At 43.8% G+C, this 21,097-nt stretch overlaps 2 protein-coding genes across 2 annotated transcripts; one reads left to right on the plus strand and one right to left on the minus strand.

Moving 5' to 3' along the window:
* Positions 1–163: 163 nt before the first annotated feature.
* On the minus strand, positions 164–14,613 carry plag1 (pleiomorphic adenoma gene 1). The gene is made up of 3 exons (XM_004572073.4): positions 14,280–14,613; positions 8,260–8,616; positions 164–8,067 (listed from the first exon to the last, which is right to left on the minus strand). The coding sequence occupies exons 2-3, from the start codon at positions 8,505–8,507 to the stop codon at positions 6,882–6,884; spliced, it is 1,434 nt and encodes a 477-aa protein (XP_004572130.2). The 5' UTR covers positions 8,508–8,616; positions 14,280–14,613; the 3' UTR covers positions 164–6,881.
* Positions 14,614–14,710: 97 nt separating this feature from the next.
* On the plus strand, positions 14,711–20,745 carry chchd7 (coiled-coil-helix-coiled-coil-helix domain containing 7). The gene is made up of 4 exons (XM_004572074.6): positions 14,711–14,930; positions 15,935–15,994; positions 16,104–16,202; positions 20,041–20,745. The coding sequence occupies exons 1-4, from the start codon at positions 14,928–14,930 to the stop codon at positions 20,143–20,145; spliced, it is 267 nt and encodes an 88-aa protein (XP_004572131.1). The 5' UTR covers positions 14,711–14,927; the 3' UTR covers positions 20,146–20,745.
* Positions 20,746–21,097: the final 352 nt, after the last annotated feature.

Raw genomic sequence — 21,097 nt, forward strand, 5'->3', positions numbered from 1 at the left:
CAAATTCTCATGACCATTGATCAACAACCACTGATCAAGACCTGTTTGTAAGGTTGGGGAAACCTGCAGTCTGCGTGTCAGTAACACTGTGTGTCACTGTGTGTCACTGTGTGTCACTGTAACAAAGTTCTCAGAGTGACAGGTTGAAAACAGACGAGCTGGATTCTTCTGTTTGATTTCTTTTATTACATTGAATAAAACATCGGAGTTGTCAACTGCAGCTCTTCTATTATAGCAGCAACATATGTGAATGAAATCAGGTTATTCTGCCAGGCAATAAATAATCTGCTTCTTTGGATGATGTCAAAGCTGCAGCATTAACATTTATTTTACACAACCTATAAACACACACAGACAAGTGTGAGCTGTATATGTATTTGTGTGTTTAGGTGATACTTTGCCTATAAAAATACAACAGTAGTTTGTAAGATAAATGTAAAAGTAAAAAAAAGTAAAATATGAAGAACATTAAGAATTTGCAACGAGTCGATCATCGTCACAGGATGCTGTTTTTAAATGTGGCTGGATGCAGCTCACTGCTATCAGTTTCCCAGCATCAGCGTAACCTCCCAACACAACTCAGTCTGTGGACGCTCACACGCAGGTGAGTGCGGGTGGGGGGGCTATATTAAAGGCAAAGACTACAAAAGTCACAGTACAAGAAAATATATGAAGCTATAAAGTACGACTAGGCACACACATGCCAACTGTTCAGCTACACGGGATACTTTGTACAAACGATACATCTGAAGAGATAGTGAGGAGGTCTGTAGCACCTTAAGGAGCTTTAGAAGTGTGTTAGCAGCTTGATCCAATACCAAAATATATTGCAGTGTTTTTTCATAACATTCAATAAAGTTCACTGGTACCATTGAAGCTTATAAAGAAGTTTGAATTGGTCTGTGCCTCTCATTGAAGAGCATCTCCTGCCTCAGCACGTGCCAGGACCACGCACACACATGCATGCGTGCACACACACACACGCTAAAATACTTGTAATCAGCTTTGATCCACTGTTATTGCTTCTCTGTACCTGGAATCTGTCGTACAGTCCATAAGAGTTTTACATCACATAGTTGCAGCTTTCAGACAGAGACCACGAGGAAATCAAGTAATGTACCACACCGAGGTGTAAAAATGACAGAAGAGGACACACTCATGGAGTTATTGGACACATCTTATTTTTGGAACATCTAAACACTCTGTGACACAGTGATATTGTTAAGTAGCTTCGTTTCAGCTTCACCACGGTACACTGTGACGCAAAGCAGCGTATGAACGGTCAAAGGAGACAATTAAGTCAAAGCTGCAAAGCAAGAGGCCTCAATGAGAAACACAGAGCAATTGTGCAAGTAAAGCAAAAATGACACTTTATAGGAAAAACACTGTCAAAAATTGTACCTGCAAAAATAAAACATTTATATTGTATTTACATGTTATTGTTCTCTAAAAGAGCTAAATATAGAATCTATACATTTGTAATAAAAGACTCGATGCTGCAGGAAATAAACGCATCCCATTTACAAAAAGTGCTAATAAAAAAGAGCGGCTTGCTAACATCTCTTGTAAAACCACAAACATTCACAAGATCCAAAGAGCAAACTTCCATAAAGGTTGGGAACATTCAGAACTCAGCTCCACGTTTCACACGACCTACAGAAATATGGTTTCCACTGGTGTTCATCTCTGCTCACTCACAAAGGAGACGGGCACTTTCTGTCATTATTCTCAGAATTCTGGAGCTCAAAGAAGAACAGTGAGGTAAATTATAACACTATTGGGTTATACGGGCATCAGGCGAGTCACCACACGTGTGTGGAAATGCTAACCTATGTGGTGGAAGGGAAGTGACGACTCAATTTCTGTGAAATTCACATTTTCTGTAGAGTGCGCAGCCCAGTAGCTCTTCAAAGGGATCAGGTGTCCAGACAGGTTCACTGGATGAAATGAGATTTGTTTATGGCTGTCAGCCCCCTGCAGGCAGGGCATGCACACAGCTACACGGAGTCAAACCATACAAGAACGTGCTGACGCTATCGCACTAAATCCCATCTATTCACCTTCAGGGCAGGTGTGGCTGACGCTCGTGGAAGTGGTGAAAGCAACAAACATGAAGCAGACTTGTCTGTGCTGTCACTGCTTGATACCAGAGTTTAAAAAAGACTCCAACCAAACGAAAAACAATTCATATCCAGCTACAAGAAATATGAAACCACATATTTATACCTTCTCATTTACAACAGAAGCCACAGTGCTGAGCATGAACCATCGTTACTGACCTTGGAAACAGCAGTTTAAACAAGACTCAACGCTTGTTTAGTAGATTCTGTGTGGGAACACTTTCCCATCTGTCAGTTTGCTGTGGCCCATCAACCAAACTTTGGTGACAGAGTAACATACGAGCTAATACAGTTTGGATATGTCAATTTAGTCCAGGGCACAAATACACAGGCATTACTCAAATACATACATTTCCCCCCATTAATCAGAAACATGTCCATGAAGAAGAAATCTTCATTCAAATGAAAAAACCTCAGAGAAACTCAAAAGCACGTCAAAGTGACGAACCCTAACCCCACAGCGTTTCTCTGTCTACACATCACCACTCTAACTGGAACCAGTACGCCATGGGGTGTACGGTGCTTCCTTCATACTGGACACAAACATGGAGCGCACTGCCAGCTATGTTCCACGCCATCAATGCATTCATGCAGATGGAGAGAAAATGTGTTCGTGAACATCTTTGAATCGACTCCATACTCAGTTATGTACAAAACTCAGAAATCCAACCGAGAGCATCGTCTTTGGGACTTCACGTCCAGGAAATGAAGATGACGCCTGCGGCCTGTATGTCTGCAGCCAGCAGATCTACAGTTTCAGTCACACTTGAATGATTCCTGAATGAAATCAAGAATTACAGATGAATACGCCCGGCCACTTAGGTCTGCCAGCAGCACGAGTTCATGTTGTCACGTAGTTACTGTGTGGACTACAGTCCGACACCGTGATGCTTCAAAGTGTGACTACAAGCTGGCACAAGGTGAGCTCTTATCCATTTGTCAAGATCTTTAACCTCCTAAGACCCGAACTCTTCCACGGCAGCATTTTTAATTTCTCTTTGATATTTGATTGGGACCCAATGAATGTAAAAACAAAGAATTACCAGATTTTTCTTTTTCCTTATTCTTGTTTTTAAGAAAAATAAGAGCCACACATGAGGATATTCGTTTAACATTTTGATAGAACAGTAGCAGCATAATGTCCTCGTAAAAGGATATCAGGCCCTTGTAGAGCAAAATTGAGTATTTTGGTCTAAATAACCCAAAATGTGATGTCCACATATGTGGACGCAGGTCCTAGGAGGTTAAGCATCTTTCACTCCAAAGGTCAAGAGAACCAACAGCTAACATGGACGACGATGCATCAGCGGTGTCTGATTTTTATGACTGGAACACTTGTTGTTCAGCTGAGATCTGATGCTATCCTGAACCATGTCACGAGAACCAGCCGATTTAGGCACCTGGAGCTGAAGCAGAGTGGAGCTCCCACTCACTGCCTGCTGCTTCTGACCGAGCATCAGCCACATCAGCCCGCTCTGTGAGAAGTCATCCTTTTGATCAAAGAATTTAAAGAAACCACATTTCAATAAAAAACCATTCAAAATCGTTATAATTAAAGATCCAAAAACACTCCATGTATTAACATCTACCAATTTGACTTTCTTTGTCCAGGATTTGAGGTTTCTACATAAATGAAAAGCACTGTGTGGATGAACTGTGACGATCTGTGAGCTGTGAATCCTTTCATTTGAACGATCATACAGGAGCAGAACTGTTTCAGTCTAACATGCTGCACACAGGTTTTCACCTCAGAGGCAGGTTTTAGGACTAAATGTCAAAGAAGTGGTTTCATCTGTAAAGACCAATTAAGCACTGCAGTAAGATGTTTCCTTATAAACAGGATTTCAGTTATTTTCACACACTGTCACACAGCTACGTCTCCCGGGAAGTTGTTTTAGTGCTCAGATCTTCATAGATGTAGCCAGCAGAGACTAATGTACGACTAGTGTCTGACCATCAAACTGATCTATTTGTCAGCTGTAGTTGATGCTGGGTTTGCACAACACTGAAACGTTCCCTTCAAGTCACACTTCACAACTTAAGAAAATGCTCAACAGCCTTTTTAAAAATGGAACGACAGCCAGGATGTGACAAAGTAACCAGTAAAAACCAAAAAGCCTTCATGTCACAGTTGTATCAGCAGTGTGTTTAGCTCTTTGTTCAGAGATCACAAAGCCTGTTTGCTTGGTTAACATTTTAAATGACTGAATTGGACCTTATTATTCGTAAGATATGAACGTCAGTCAAAGGGAAAAACATTAGAAGTGATGCCTGCAGTTTGATGGTTCATCAATGGTAACATTTGAAACTCCCAGCATTTCTGTGTTGAATACCCAACATGTGGTCTGATCTCTCTGTATGTCATGATCATCAATCAGTCATGTTGTAGGGCTTAACATGTTCACCTACACATGAAACTGGTTTGAGACTGGGAGAAACCCAGTCTCTGGTGGTCCAACCTTGCACAGTGGCCGTCCCAGATAAATGTGGGTGCAGTGTGACATTAGTGCCAAATGAAACATGTGGGTCCATCTGCTGTGGCAGCCCCTGAAAGAAGCAAGCAGCTGAAAATACTTTATGACACATTCTCACAGTTTAGGGCCGTTTTGCCTCCTCAGGTCTTAGATACCAGATACCGAGGAAACATGGGTCACTTAAACTTCACAGCCTAGAGTCAGGTTAGTCTGTGCAAAAGACAACAGGAACTACAGTAGCAACTGAAGGGACAGCGGCAGCATCCAGGAAGCTCCACTGGGGTCCCACTGTCACTATGACCAATTGTGAAACTATTTTTCTACCACTCAATAGTCTGTTTTTGAGCCCAACTCAGCAGCACAGACCCTGACAGAGAGGGTGGGCGACACGTGGATGGGACTGTGTCACTGTTGGTCATTTTCTGATAACACTTTCTGGTGTTACTGGACTGTCAGTGTGGAAACTGTGATCAGACCACAGATTACAGGTAACCAATGCAGAAACTCTGGTAAGTCCACAGGCCCGACTTCCAAACACTGAGCAGGTTATGAGGGTTCATTCCCAGTTATTCTAGATGCGCCTACAGAGCTTCGTAGCAGTGACGTGATGAGTGAAGCTGACTGATGATGAATTTGGTGTCAGTAGAACAGCTGATAACACTTACGATGCAAAGAAACTGATGGATGTGCTTTCAGCAGCCAGAGGCACACTGGCTAATTTACTCTGAAACTGTGAGAAAGAAATGTTTGCTTTAAAAAGAAGAAGGAGGTACTGCTGTGAACTGCAGGCAACACTGAATGATACAGTTAATGGAAACTTTGGTGGACAACTGTAATACTGCTGCTCAGTAACTTTGTGTATAATAGTGTGAATGAACCACCACTTTAATGGATCCATCAACAACATGTTTGTACTGTTCTGTCAACTTCCTGTCTGAGCTCTGCGAGCAAACTGTGCTCCAGTAAGACTGCACATGCTTCCCACCTTCCAATAGTAAGCTCAGGAGCAGTTGGAACTACAGACAGTATAAAAGGTGGACACGATGTGACAGAGGGGCAGGTCTGACAGTGAAGCCACGCGTTCATTGGCTAACAACTTGTGAATCACACGTCTTTAGCCAATGAGCTTATCACAGATAATCCTTTTAAACACAATACTGTCATTTTTTAATTCAATGCAACCTGGAATGAGTAACTGAGCATATAAAACCCAGCAGGAAGTCTTTACAGATGTCACGTGACAGAGATTCAGGGTCTCCACGTCTATAGGACCAGAACACAGTTACAGTTTATTTCTATGGCACCTGTCAGGACAAACATCACACAGTGATGCCAGATCATAGAAACAGAAGTTCACCAAACACAAAGCTAGTTTTTTGAAAGAGAGCAGAGATCAAGAGCTCAGAGGACGTTACTGCAAACACAGCTCTCACCATCTGTTGGTCATTTAAGATGCAGGTTTAAGGCACTTCTGCACTGGCTTCAGGTTTCAGACCTGGAGTCCATGTTTTATCCTGCCTATGGCTGAAACTGGGCAATCCCACACGCTGAGCACATGGTCTTACTACTGACAGTGCAAATGTATGACACAGTAAAGCACCTGGCTGCTCACTCGAGTACAGTCAAAAAAGAAAAGTTCAGTTCTACGACCCATCATGGCTCCCAAAAACCTCCTGTTATACTTTGGCTCCTAAACAGAAACCCTCAAAACTACGGATGCTCTTTAAATCTTATCACATATAACGATCTTTGAAGACCAGAAATCCAAAGTGCTATATGAAGAACTGTACGCATGTATAACAAAGTCAATCAAGTGTCTGAGTCGTAACACTTATCCATGTGAATCATCTCAGTGTCAGCTCTGTTCATGCTGTTATGCAAAGCAGCCCTTTAATGTTTGCATCAAGCTTATTAATGAGCTACAGAGAGAATGGTTTGAGTCTGAGCACGGCTGCTTCACGTGGTAACCAGCATGCATCTGAAGTCTCAGGATTTTATTCATTTCTTTTTTAAACTGCCCGAGGCAAAAAAAACAAGACTCTAAAAGAGAATAACTTACATTTGGCCCAAAACAAACCCTCATCATCAGACAGCTGACCTGGCTGTGTGGTGCGAGTGTGCTGCTGTCAGTGCTGTGTCTCCTGTCAGGTTAGTGTCTGCTGGTATCATGAATGGACAGATGTGCCAATTTCTTCAGTCACTTGCATCTTGTATGGCGTTTAATATGGGCATGCAGCTCTACATGTGTGTCAGTGTTTGTGAGTGGCATGTGCCGGATGTACTGGGGTCACTGAAAAGCTTGGTGGAAGCGGGGCAGTGTGGTTGGAGTGCTCAGGTTGGATATGAAGGAGGAGGAGAGCCCCTGAAGTGGACTCTCAGCAGCCTCTGAGCCCGTGGCAGCCTGAGAGGGCAGCTGAACTAGAGATGCAGGCTCTTCATTGGGTAGAAAAGTGACACCCTGCCCCCCACTGCCCCCTACCTGATTGTACGGAGGCCCGTTGAGCGGCAGGAAGTTGAAAAGCTGTGAAAAATCCATTAGAGAGGAAGATAAGGCCAAAGAGTCACCTGCAGGTGCTGCTACTGATGTGGACATTTTGGACAGGGACATCTCCTCATTGGCTTCCTCCAGCACACCCACTTCAGGAACCAACTCAAGTTTGGAGGAGGAGAGTTGGGCTTCTTGGGCTTCAGAGGCAGAGGATGGCATACTGCTCTGCAGCTCCATCAGGTAGGTCTCCAGGTCTCCCTTAAGATTCTGCTCCCGCTCCTGTGAGGACACGGCGTATGAGGTAAAGTTGGAGCCCAGTGGGTACTTTAAAGAAAAGGGATGTGTGGGACTGGAGAAGGGCTCGGTGTCGAGGACGGGGCCTGTGTACACGTTCAGCTGGTGCAGTCTTGGCGTCAGCATTCCCGGGAGCTCCCCCTTTACGCTCCCAGACGCCAAGTCGTAGACGACGGGCTCCAGCGAATCGCCTGGCTCAGTTTTAACCCTCAGCAGTTCCCGAGCGTGGCTCTTTTTCATGTGACGCGTCAGATGGTCCTTCCTTCCAAAACGCTGGGCGCAGTACTGACAGAGGAAGTCTTTGCGTCCGGTGTGCACTACCATGTGCCGTCGCACGTCTTTACGGGTGTAAAACCGCCGCTCGCAATGCTCGCAACGATGTTTTTTCTCCTTGGTCCCACCGGAGGACTTGCCAGCATGTGTTTTGAGGTGTTCCAGAAGAACCCCAGTGCTGGGGAATGGCTGCAGGCACACTTGGCAGGTGAGGTCTCCACTGTTGGCAGCATGGAGGGCAAGGTGGCGTTTGAAACCCAGCTTCGTGTTGTAGCTCTTGCCACACTCTTGACAAGTGAATGCCTCCTTGTGTGGATCGTGAGTATGTAGGTGATTCTTTAAGTGATCCTTACGGTGGAACATTTTCTCACAGTATGAACACTTGTGGTTTTTTTCTGGCGAGTGAGTTGCCATATGCCTTGGAACACAGACACATTCTATGAGCACTCACAATTGTTGCAATCATGTTTAAAGTAGGCATGCTTTACACATAAACACAACAAACTAGAATTCAACACATCAATCTGACCACTACACAACATTACGTTACCAAAAGTGCAAAGAGAAAGCAACATGTTGCAGCCTGTTATGTACTGCTGCTTGTCTGTACCGTAGCAGCTTGTATTTGGAGACGAAAGCCTTGGTGCATTCAGGGTGGGAGCAGCGGTAGGGTCTTTCTCCTGTGTGAGAGTATGAGTGCACCTTCAACTTCTCCAGACTGTTGAAAGCCTTCTGACACTCCTGACAAGGGAAATTCTTCTTCAGCTTGCCTTCTGCTCTCTTGCGCCTCCCCAGAGGTACTGCAAGCTTGGCTTTGTCCAGGACTTGGTCACGGTGGCCCTGGGTTCCCGTGGCCATGGCACCCTAAGGCTGACCAGCTACATGGACCGATGCACGGCGCCGGACTAGTACTGATGTGATTATTCTGTCCAGTTTTATGTGTTCAGCACTGCCTGGACACAGGGGTCTGTGAGAGAGGGAGAGAAAGGGCAGAAATATCGTCAGAGCTTCGGTATAGGACAAGGCTGTAACACGGCAGGAGCGCCAATAACGACCTGCAGTGAAAATACATCAACATAGAAACGGGATAACTCCTGCAAATGATGTCAAACTGGTGACTAATAAGCACAACACACTCATCCTGCAAAATACTGGTGAAAGATGCACCCAGCTCTCACCCTATGGCAGCTGGAATAGACTCCAGGCCCCAGGAACCCTCAACTGGATAATTGGACCCTCTTCCTGTCCCCCGAATCAGAAACCATGACCAGTTTAGATTGGTAGCCCCTTCTGAACTGAAAACATGGGTGCAAATTGAATTTCTTTTGGATTTGCGCGAAAGTCTTACATACCGTCTCAAATGTATACAATGGACTACTCGTGATAATTGGCTCATTTAAAATAAGTGGTTTCCATGTCCAAACCGTACTTTTATGTATAGTGCAAATATTTTCACTAAGGTTGAGGTAGATGTTAGGGAAAGCCATCCCAGAAGCTGAGTGTTGGCCCACTTTAGCTATTCTAAAAGAAATTCTGATGAGCCAATCGTCTCCAAGCTGCTGGTTTGAGGTGAAGCTGAAATTTGTCTTTATTATTCCATCGTATGAGCTCAGTGTTCTTGGGTCTGAAAGCCTTACTTCTCCAAACATACGTCATCGTCGCGGCCAAATACCCCATTTGGCTTGTCCATATGGGGAACTGGAAATTTCAACTCGGGCTGAAGACGGTGATTTTGGAGCACAAGCTTCTTTTTTGTTGCCATGGAGTTCCATCAGTTTCCAGTTCATGGCAGGTTTGGTGGTTGGTGGTTCCTGTGTTCTTCCTGAACTTCCCAACCAATTTCCTCTCATCTTAAAGTGATAGTTGGGGTCTTCTTCCAGACGACATACAGAATAATTTGCACTGATATAATATTGTTAGAATGGTGAAGATTTAGGAATATGCAGCTGTTTAGATATGGCTCCGAGAGACCTTCCCAACACGTGTAATTCTTCTCCTTAGATGTTGACTGAGCTCCTTGGACAGTACTGGTCAGTCGAGTCCTTTATGCTGGCAAAGGGACACGACCTGTCACTCCATCACTAACATCAAGTTCTGGGCCTGATGGGTTCTGTCGACCCATCAGCAGGGATGCAAATCCAAAACAAATTCAAACGTGTGCACTCAGTTCTTGCTTGTTAAAGCCATCAAAGATGTGTGCTGTACAATCATGTCTTTGTAAGTGCACAGAAACCTCTGACCACAAAATCATTTATTTAAATATTTTTGTAGGTCATGTAGAAAAGAACCACCCCAGTGGGCAGCCCTTTCATTGGCCACAGTGGCACCAGATGGCTGAGCTGTGATCAATAATTTAACTATAATTAGATCTAATAATTGTTTTATTTGGACCTGAAGCCTGGCAAAGTGGAAAACTGTCTCATGGTTTGACTCATCTGTATTTTTAATTCTTTTGTGTCCTACGGGCTAAAGAGGAGTCAGACCATTGGTCTTTTTAACTAGTGCAGAGTTTAGCAGTCATGATGTGAAGGGGAATTAGTGACATGGCAAGAGAAACTTTCATACACGTCTTTTTCAGGGAAAGCTTTGTTTGTTATACCAAGATAATCGAACTGAACCGTCTGTCAGACTTGTCTCCCTGCAGTCCAGGTATTTAAATCATATCAACAGCGTCTGAAGCGAGCAGCAGCTGAAATCCTACGTTAGACAAAAATGGGCCAACATTTCGATTTAATCACAGGTGATGTAACACACAGGGAACATGGTCTTATCCAACCTTACAGAAATATATATAGACCGATCTAATAATGCTAATAACGTGACACACATGCATGTGTACTTTGTCATTTAAAAGAATGTAACATAAAACAAAGATGTGGTTATTTTAGTTTATTTGCTTACATTTCTTTAAACAGAGAAAGGTCTTATTTCTGTGTGCAGGGTCCACCAGCTAAGCCCTGTACATGAAGCTGTCCTGCTGCTGATGCGGTGAGGTGCACTGAATCCTTCAGGATCAGTAGCTAACACCGACAGCCCTTCTCTTTCTAATTACACAATCTCACACACCATTACTTTCCCCAGTTAACCAACTTGCTGGAATCTACAAAAAAGAAATAAAATCTCCTTAGTGTGAAATATTTAACTGTGTATTTCAAACTATTAAAAATAAAAACTATTCTGTTGGACATTCTATTCAAATTCTATTCTAAATTAGTTTTCAAACACAGACAAATCGTTCCACAGACGATGCCATCTCTCATCTCCTCCACACATCACTCACTCACTTGGACACTAGAAGGGGGAATTATGTTAAAATGCTCTTCATAGACTACAGCTCTGCATTTAACACCATAATTCCCTCCACACTCACCACCAAGCTGGAGCATCTGGGACTCAGCTCATCTATGTGTCAGTGGATCTCCAACTTCCTAACTGGCAGACCACAGGCAGTAAGGATGGGCGGACATGTCTCAGCCTCCACCACTCTCAGCACTGGAGCCCCCCAGGGGTGTGTTCTGAGCCCCCTGCTGTACTCTTTGTACACATATGACTGCGTGGCCACTACCAGCTCCACCACCATCATCAAGTTTGCTGACGACACCGTCGTGGTGGGCCTGATCTCTGATAACAACGAGACGGCCTACCTGAAGGAGATTAGGAATCTGGAGAACTGGTGCCAGAGGAACAACCTCCTTCTAAACGTCAGTAAGACAAAGGAGCTGATAGTGGACTTCAGCACTAAGCAGGAGAGGAACTACCAGACCCCCGTCATCAACGAGTGCCCAGTGGAGAGAGTGGACAGCTTCAAATACCTCGGAGTTCACATCACGCAGGACCTGTCATGGTCCTGTCACATCAACACCGTGGTGAAAAAGGCCCGACAGCGTCTCTACCACCTCAGACGCTTGAGAGACTTCCAACTGCCCTCCAAGGTGCTCAGGAACTTTTACTCGTGCACCATAGAGAGCATCCTGGCGGGAAACATCTTAACCTGGTTCGGGAACAGCACCATGCAGGACAGACGAGCTCTACAGAGGGTTGTGCGGTCAGCTGAGCGCACCATCCGCTCCGAGCTCCCTGACCTGCACTCAATCTACAGCAGGCGGTGCTGGACCAAGGCCAGGAAGATCCTGAAGGACCTCAGCCATCCCAACAACAGACTGTTCTCTCTGCTGAGGTCAGGAAAGCGATTCCGCTCCCTGAAGACCAACACAGAGAGACTGAGGAGGAGCTTCTTCCCGCAGGCGATACGGTCTCTCAATCACACCACCACACAGTACTGACCCACACATATGGTTCTTACACACACACTGGACTTTCTGGACTTTGGTTTTGCACAACACTGGTCACTATATTCTTCATTTCCGGTTAATACTTGTACAGCTGCTGTTATTGTGTATATATTTATTTATATTTAGATTTCTTCATACATTCTTATATAGTTCTATATTGTGTATTTTGTTGTACAGTTATTTTATTTTCAACTTTAATTTATATATTTATCTTTATCTTATTCTTCCCAGTTAAATTTACCCTTCATTCTAATTTGTGTTGTACAGTTATTTCATTTTTAACCTTAATTTATATTTTATTCCTTCCTAGTTAAATTTACCCTTTTTAATTTTTCATATTTATTTCCTATCTTATTCATAGCCTTTTCCTTTTTTGTTTTCTTTAGGTCACGAGCAGTTGTCCAAGCATTTCACTACATATCGTACTGTGTATGACTGTGTACGTGACAAATAAAATTTGAATTTGAATTTGACAAAGAGAAGAGTTGTTCAGTGCACACAAACAGATCACATCTTGCATTTTCATCCATTTTTGACCAAAGAAAAAATACAATTATTTTATGTCAAATTAAATGTTGCCTGATCTGCAAAGTAGTTCACGCAGCACCATGAAACCTTGACAATAAAACCACTGATGAATAAAGACACTGCATCACTCCTTGCACCGGATGATGGTTTGGGGCTGATACCTCTATAATTAAACACATTTAGAATTTCGTTTAACTTATGAGCTGAAAACATTCACTAAATGATTCCACATAACTACACAGTACATGCTCGGTTATTTTGTAATAATTAAGAATTAGCAGAAGAACTTTTAATGTTTACAAAAAAAACAAAAACCATAAGAAAACATCAAAAAAGGGGGAAAAAAAGGACATTTTTTATGTATAACTGTTTATTTTAGAGAAGTTACAAATGTATCTACTTAGTATCAGTATTCTTTAGCAACATGATTAATTGTTACTACGGTCACTACTTGTGCCTGTTTGGTAAAACTTTGAAGCATTGATTCATGTTTTAGTGAAAGTGTGGATAGATTCTTCTGTGCACAGTGTGCTTGAGTGTTCTGAACGGTGCTTTCAAATAAAATGTATTATTGTTATCATTATTATTATTCTTCTTTAAGCAGCTCTTTGCTTTAATCTCTGAAGGTCTGAATGAATTTATACTCTTGGAATAATCTTTATTCTTCGAAGCAAAAGGAAACTAAATGTGTCTCATTCCAACAAAGAACTCTTCATCTGTAAAAGAAAAACAAATGAAATCGTTTCCGTCTGATCAGAAAGAATAAAGCGCTTTAAACTTGGTGAATTGTACAGAAACAAGCAGAAAGTTACTTTTTGGCTGATTTAGGATCCGGTTATACCCGCATTTAAATTCTCAGAATTTCCCTAAACTTTGATCAGTTCCTAATGTGATGAAGCGGGTTGGACAGCTGTGTCTCTGCAGTCTCTTTAAGCAGCACATCGGAACTACGGGCGGGTTCAAAGCAAGCGTCGCAGAAGCGTTCACGCAGACTCCGCTTTAATGTATGTGAGACAGGTACAGACAGACTGGCTGCTGATTGGACAGCACCGAACAAGTCTGTGGAAGCTTCACGTTTAAGGCACCGTAGCCTGACATATGACCGGCTGTGCACGGCGGAACAGCGACAGGCACACATTTCATTAACAGCCCACGAAGTGTGAACCTGCCACACAAATCACACCGAGCCACGGTAACTTTAAAGACACTATGCTGGGTCGCTCGGCGCTGCCGCATTAGTTCTCCCTCCATTTTCTACTTTATCGACAAGAAACGGAGCCGCTTGTTTCGGGACGCGAGCTTCTGTGTCACACTGATCAATAGCGCGGAGGGGAAACGCCATACAGTACACGGCCGCAGACAAAATGTCAGTGCGGCCGCTGCGGGTTTGCGAGGAGATGCTTGAACCGACACGAATGTTGACACTGCGTGCGCTAAAGTCAAGTCCGCGCGGAGGAAAATGAACATTATTCCTCAGCGCGCCTGTTCGTGACGGGGCTCACGGCACTGCCATTGTTATTATATTAGAAAAATAAACCAAGTGTTCAACTTTCCTCAAGTATCCTTCACACCACCGCTTCGTGGGATCTTTAATATTCGTGAACACGCACCGTCACACTAATATCAGCAGTGACACCGCTGATTTGACATTTCTCAGTCCTTGTGCCCTGCCTTAGTTTTCTCTGTGGTCCAAAGCTGGGTACTGATTAACACTAACTTTTCCCCAGCTCACCCCGCTCATAATTTAAATAACCCCGATATTTTAATTGAAGAACTGAGTAACCGTTTCCTTATTTTGCACCAGACTTACCCCGGACGCTTTATCATCCTTTCTGTTGAGTTTTTCTTCACTTTCAACTATTTTCCGAATTTTTAATAATTTTTTTCTCATATTTTTTGCGAGACGCGGCGGGCCTGAAAATTGTTTGCTTTCTCCTCTTTCGAGCAGCCATTGTGTATGCGCTGCGATGCAACCGAACTTGGAGTTAGTCACACCCATTTAAAGTTCCGACAAGGCGCTTTTTGATTTGTGAAAGGCGCTGTCGTTTTCACTTTAGTGTCGCTCACATTGTCTGTAAATAAAACTCAAAAACTGGACTCGCCGTTAATCCCCGAAACTTCTTTTCGCCCCTGTTTTGCAAGGATACGAAACCTAACAGTTAGGGTCGGAATCCTATTGGCTCGCTGGATTATCTTTCTACGTTGCAGGTTTTTACAGCGTCTATTGGCTCATATTGACGTCAGTCCTCGGTGACGTCGCGGTGCGCCGGTGCAGTAACCAGAGGCGGCGGTAAGGTGACAGAAGGTTGCGTTATCAGTTAGCTTGGTGTTGCTCGGAGTCTAGCCTGGTTGTGTGTTTGCTAAAGCTGGCTCGTCTTCACTGCAGTGGATGTTAGCTGCTTGCACAGCTCGCTAGGCTAACGCCGGGTTCTACAAGGCACGTTGTAACATTCAGGCAATGGTGAGTATTCCACTCACATCCAGCTGCTGCAACGTTTCTGCACCGTTTGGAGACATTAAAGAAGCTTTCGCTTGATACGATACAGAAACGTGCTGGGGGAGGACGCTCAGCTGCACCCACCGTCGTTAGGAAATCTGCTAATTAAATAACAAGTGCTCTTTTTAACGCTTCCGATCTCCAGGAATCATTAAAACAGTGTGTGAAAGAACTGCCTTTTAATTCGGCATGTATTTCAAACTACAAACATTTTTTTATTTCACTCATTTGTTTAATCCTAAGAAAAACTGTAAACATGATATAAAAGTCTCCAAACTGATCACAACTTAATCTTTGATATCCTCAAGTTGTAAATCGACCTGTGGCATAAATAATGATGCGTTTCATCAAACTCGAGCTTCACAGTATAAACATTTTGGGGTGTGTATTACAGTAAAATGCACTGGAATGATTTCTTGGTGCACAAATAACCACAACCACGTGTCATGTCAATGTAACAATTGAAAGTGAGCTAATGTGTATTGATCTTTAAATGTTGCCCACAATAACAGTCCAGTGTTGATATAGTACCTCTGAAATGCCTGGTTCACTGCAAGACAAACGTCCATCATACATCACAATGTCTGCCGCTGAAAAAGGAAAAAACGGCCTTTGAGTAGGGCAAAAGGAGGCAGTTATGTAGGCGTCTGCCTTCCTGTGCAGTCACTGTGTTATCATTATTTCAGTTCAGTTAACTAATTCTAGTGGACACAGATGATGGATCCAAACAGGGAAGCCAGCGGCTCACTTCTGGTTGTATAGATAGGAAATTGTGACATGTAGTTAAAAAAAGCTACAACGATGACACTGAAAACAGTCACATAATTAACCAGTGGGGGACATGACATTGACCATGTCCGTATTTTCTGTCTAGTCTATGGGTTCATGTTAAAATGCTGCCTGGAGTCACAAAGAGAAGAGGTAAATGCTTCTGAGAAAAACTAGCCTGTTTCTTTCCATCCATCCAGATTCAGATGGATCAAAATGCACGGAAAGTTCGGAACCAGGACATTAACCCCTGCATCGAAGTAAGCTCGCCGTCTGTCACGTGCTGCGCTGTGTCGGCTGTGTGCCTGCTGCTGGCACATGAGTGTTGCGGCTTTCTAATCCTGTGCTTTGAAATACGCCTTTTCTCAGGAGAGCGATGACTCCCAGAAGTGTCTGAATGCCTACAACTATGATAAAAGCATGTGCTCCACCTACTTCCAGAGATATAAGAACTGTAGGAAATACTGGGTGAGTGTAATGTTTTCATGTTTCGATTTGTTGTTGGCAAAGATCTTGAAAGATCTTCATCCTTGATGCTGCAGTGGTGGATGCTCAAGGCACCACAAGTAATGAGCAACACATGTTAGCCAGCAGTATCAGTGGTTTTGGTATCTGATCGACACTAACAGGATGGACTCGATGCTTTAGTTTGTTTCTGTCCTAAGTTCGGCTCCCGCCCTTCAGAAAGCTGGCGTGTCTGTGCAAACACCTCCTCTCCTGCAGGCTGTGATTAGCCGTCCTCTGGTCACGTGACTCAGCAGCACTGAGCAGAAGCATGCAGGCTGCAGTGAGTGAGAAAAGCTACTTTACACTGTAAACACGACGGAAACATCACCAAGTTCAGTAAAGACATGAAAGCGTAGAGAACAGAGCTTTGTCCTGGAACAAACGGAGAAAGGGAGTCCCTCAGACAGACTCGGACCCCCGGCACAGAGACCAGGCCACAGTTCGGTACAGTTTCATTAGGTCAGAGTACCTGCTACCAGGTCCTTTTTTCAGTACCTACTCGGCCGGGGTTCCAAGCAATCCAAGGTGAGCCCAAAATGTGACACCAGCAGACGGCAGGCCTCCGATTGGCTGGGCAGGGACGTCACTCGATGAGTCATCACAGCGTCTCCTTCACAAACCCAAAACTGACATTTTTTTAAACCTGGCAACTAACATCGCCATGGTCCCCGAGTCTGACGCAAAGCTACAGGCCGAGCAGCGGGTGTATCATTGGCTCAATGTCCGCCTTTGTTGTAGCATATTACATACTAATTATATCACGGGGTGCTGTTGTGTCGCCATGACAATAACGACACAGGTCAGGTGGTACTCGGTTGTAATGAAAAAGCAGTCAGTGGAGTCGTGGCGAGCCTCGGCGAGTTGATCTGAGTGGGTGCTGATGGAAACGTGGGTTAACACGCTCCTTCATGAAGTGCTCATATCTACAAATAAAATGGACATCCTGCACTTCATAATTATATCGCCACAATTCTGTTTGTAAGGATGGCTGTTTGATCACTGAGTGCAGCGAACAGTATGCAGGGCATCTTAGTCTTTTCATAAGCGCTATGATCAGTGACCGCTACTGTGGTGCAGTCGTATCTCGCGTCACATCAGCACATTTCTCAGTTGCTCTTATGGACATGACCATAGAGGGATTTGTGTGTCTGGGATCAACTGGGAATCTTTCAGTAGGCTAACCTGTAAACCAGTACACCATGGAGCCAGAGCGAAATGGCATCAGTCAAATGTAAGCACTGAAAGTAGCCTGCTGTTGTTTCAGCTCCACGTGTGAGTAAAGGATCAACCTGCCTGCTCGCGATAGTGAACTCTTCAGAATACTGTCACAGCAAAGCCGTGCTGTTGTAACTGTGGAAGTGTTTATCATTACTGTGTCACACGGCAGTGGTCACATGACCAATCTGTTTACATCTGGGTCACACATCACCGTGTGTGTGTGTGTGTGTGTGTTAGGGCTGCCACAAACGATTATTTTGATAGTCGACTAGTCACCGATTATTTTTACGATTAGTCGACTAATCAGATCATCATCCATTGGACGTACAGGTACAGCTTATTGCACCAGCAGCATCTGCTCTTATATAACTATCATTAGCTTACAGCTTTAAGTGTTTAAGGTCTGTGCTAACTAAAAATAAAGAAAAGATGAGAGTTTATTAAATTTTAATGAAATTTGCAGATTGTTTCGGTGAAGTTTAATAAACTCCTTGCTATCTAAAATATAACAGGACACCGGAGTAAATTCTGGAGCATCTCACACTTCTGATAATCAGCTGTCTGCTTGATGTTTATTCAGCTGTGCAAAAACTATAACTTTAATCTCAGACAAACTGATTTACTCAGGAACAAATAAAATACTAAAAAAAAAAAAAAGCCAAACAATTACATTTTAAGTTATCTACGTGACTCATATATATTTAACCTGAGTAGTGAAAGACGGCGGTGGGTTTGAAAACGATCTGCAGGGAGTCCGTGTTCTCACGGCTCTAGTGAGCCTAGCCCCCGGCTCGCTAACGAGCTAGTGGGTAACAGACGTCTCCGAAAACGTCGGAGCGCTTTTGAAAATATGTGGTGTCCTGATAAACTGAGCAGATATTTGAGGTTTACACAGCTACATTCTTACCTGAAAATATGTTAAACATTTATTTTGTGACCCAGAAAGAATAATAAGAGTAACATTAAAACTAACTAGCTGCCGCCATTGTTGGAAACTGCGCTGGGCCGCGCTATGAATTCTGGGACACAGCTTCTTCTTCTTCTTCTTCTTCGGGGTTTAACGGTAGCTGACATCCTTGTACATGCAATGCTGCCATCTTCTGTTTCAGTCCGTTATTACACTCTTAAATCCTGCTATTATTCCTGCGTCTTTTGTGATCTTGCAAAGTTTCAAACGACGCGTCGACTATTAAATCAGTCGTCGACGATTTTGATAGTCGACGTAATCGTGACTAGTTGACAAATCGTGGCAGCCCTAGTGTGTGTGTGTGTGTGTGTGTGTGTGTGTGTGTGTGTGTGTGTGTGTGTGTGTGTGTGTGTGTGTGTGTGTGTGTGTGTGTGTGTGTGTGTGTGTGTGTGTGTGTGTGTGTGTGTGTGTGTAAAGAAAAGGCCACCGAACGGGGGTTCTCTTAGTATTGGCTCACATCAACAAGCAGGGCTAGCTCACTAGGTAGAGTGGTTGCCCCTTGATCAGAAGGTCGGGGGTTCGAATTCACTGAACGGCTACCCTGAGGTGCCCCTGAGCAAGGTCAAGGTACCGTCTGCACACGCTGCTCCCCGGGTGCTGCACTAGTGGCTGCCCACTGCTTCACTGGGTGAATGGGTTAAATGCAGAGGAGTCATTTCCCTACAGGGACTAACACATTATTATTATTATTATTATTATTACTATAATGTAATTAACTTCAGCCGCCTGTCACACGTCAGACTCCACAGCACAAGTGTTTCACACAGGTATGGTAACTGTGTGCTCTTGTGGTACAGAGGGCTGTGAGCGCCGATCTAAATGTAAACCTGTGGTCAGTTTCTAAAGCTGGAGGATATTTGCTGAAGTGTTTGGAGCTGTGCTGCACCGCACCTTATAAAGTGGGACACAACACCCCCTCCGCCTGTCACAGGTGGAGCTCTGATGGTTGTACGTGTGCTGTACTTGTTTCAGTCTGTCATTTTCAGCGTTGGGTTTGAGGAGCGTTGTGAGTACGAGCTGACGCTGAGGCCCAGCCTGAGGCGGTTCACTTATGTTTGTGTTGAAGCCGTGTACCTGCTGTCATTTGCAGTTTTAGCCGTTTGCTGGTTGTTGAAATAGTTTTGTGAGCTTTAGGCTGAGTTTCTGCCGTCTTTAAAAAGCGATGTACTGATCCAGCTTTAATCAAACTGAAATCAGTTTGAATCAGGAAGTGATTTCTTTTTTAAAGCCACCCTATTGCTTACAGTTTAGAGCAGCACTGCCACTTGTGATTTGAAATGCATTGTGGGATACCTGTTCATCATACCTGGCGATAGGATGGACCTGTCTTACACACGTAATGAATTGATTAAATGCATCAGTTAATAATTCTGAAACCAGCTGAATTGATGATGTAATCATTTCAGTTTGGCACTCAAAGCCCTCCATGATGTCACTGTGATGTCATCGAGGTTATTTCCTCAGACCCACTGTGACCTTTACAAGCGAGACTTGAGCAGTCACACTGACTTGGTTAGAAGGTGTCGTGCTATTTATTCAGCCGTCATTATTAGCAGGTGCTGTTCTGATAATTATCTGATGTGCTTTCTTTGGCTGGTCTGTTTTGTCTTGCAGCACAACATCATGGTGCAGAGGAGAAGAGATGGTGTGAAACCTGACATGCCCACTGCTGCAGAGAGGCTGGAGATGCTTACTTCACTGGGAGGCAAACCATACTAAGAGCGAGCCCAGTCACATGCACACTGGGAAGAGCAGCTGGCCTTCAGCCTGTGGTGGAGTCAACACTACAGTTCTGTGCTCCAAAGACTCGCCTACTCAAATCCAGCTCATCAGAAACTTGGAACAGTTTTACTTTTTCTGCTTTTAGCTGCAGACTTGGTGCTGTTTAAGGATTTGACAGTAAAGATTCAATAGAAAAACACAATTTCAGCCTAAGGTGGGCACAGGTGTCTTTGGATCATATGTTATTGCTTATAAAAATCCATATCTCTTATTTTATTACTCACGACACTGTGGACTGTCTGCACACAGGGGGACCAGGTGTGGTGTCACTGTTTTCAGTGATACCTGCTGGTCTCTGACCTGCAGGAGTTTCACAGCATAGGTTACCTCGATGAAGTGAACCGCCTTCATAGAACAACAAACCCACCATTAGCCCTGAAGTCACCTGGATAAGCCCAAAGCCAGCTTAGCATTGCTGCTAGTCTAAAACAGCCTGTGAGGAACTAGATGCTGAATGTTTTCTATGACCATGGTCGAGTGTGCAGCCTGTGAACCTGTAACGAGTGTTTCTGTCTCTTAATAAACATGCCTCCATTACTAATGTTTGATTTCTGGCTGTTGAAAAGTTTGATGGAGAAGAAGAAGAGCATTGTGGGAAGACTGGAAGAAACAGACCGGATTTTTTGATAGATAGATCTATCTCATATATAGATATATCTATATATGAGATCTACGTTTTTAGAATAATTTTAGATTCAGATCTTAAATTTGACAAGCATGTAAAAAAGATTGCTAAGACGGTCAAGGCTGATCTGAGTTGTTTTAAGTTAATTTGGCACTTTATACCCACTTCAGCAGCTCAGATGTTTATGCGTTCTATGATATTCTCTCATTTTTCATATTGTATGACAGTTTGGACCCAAGCAGCACCAGTCAGCCTGTGGTGTCC

This window comes from Maylandia zebra, linkage group LG9, assembly GCF_041146795.1.
Source record: "Maylandia zebra isolate NMK-2024a linkage group LG9, Mzebra_GT3a, whole genome shotgun sequence".
Lineage (NCBI taxonomy): Eukaryota > Metazoa > Chordata > Actinopteri > Cichliformes > Cichlidae > Maylandia > Maylandia zebra.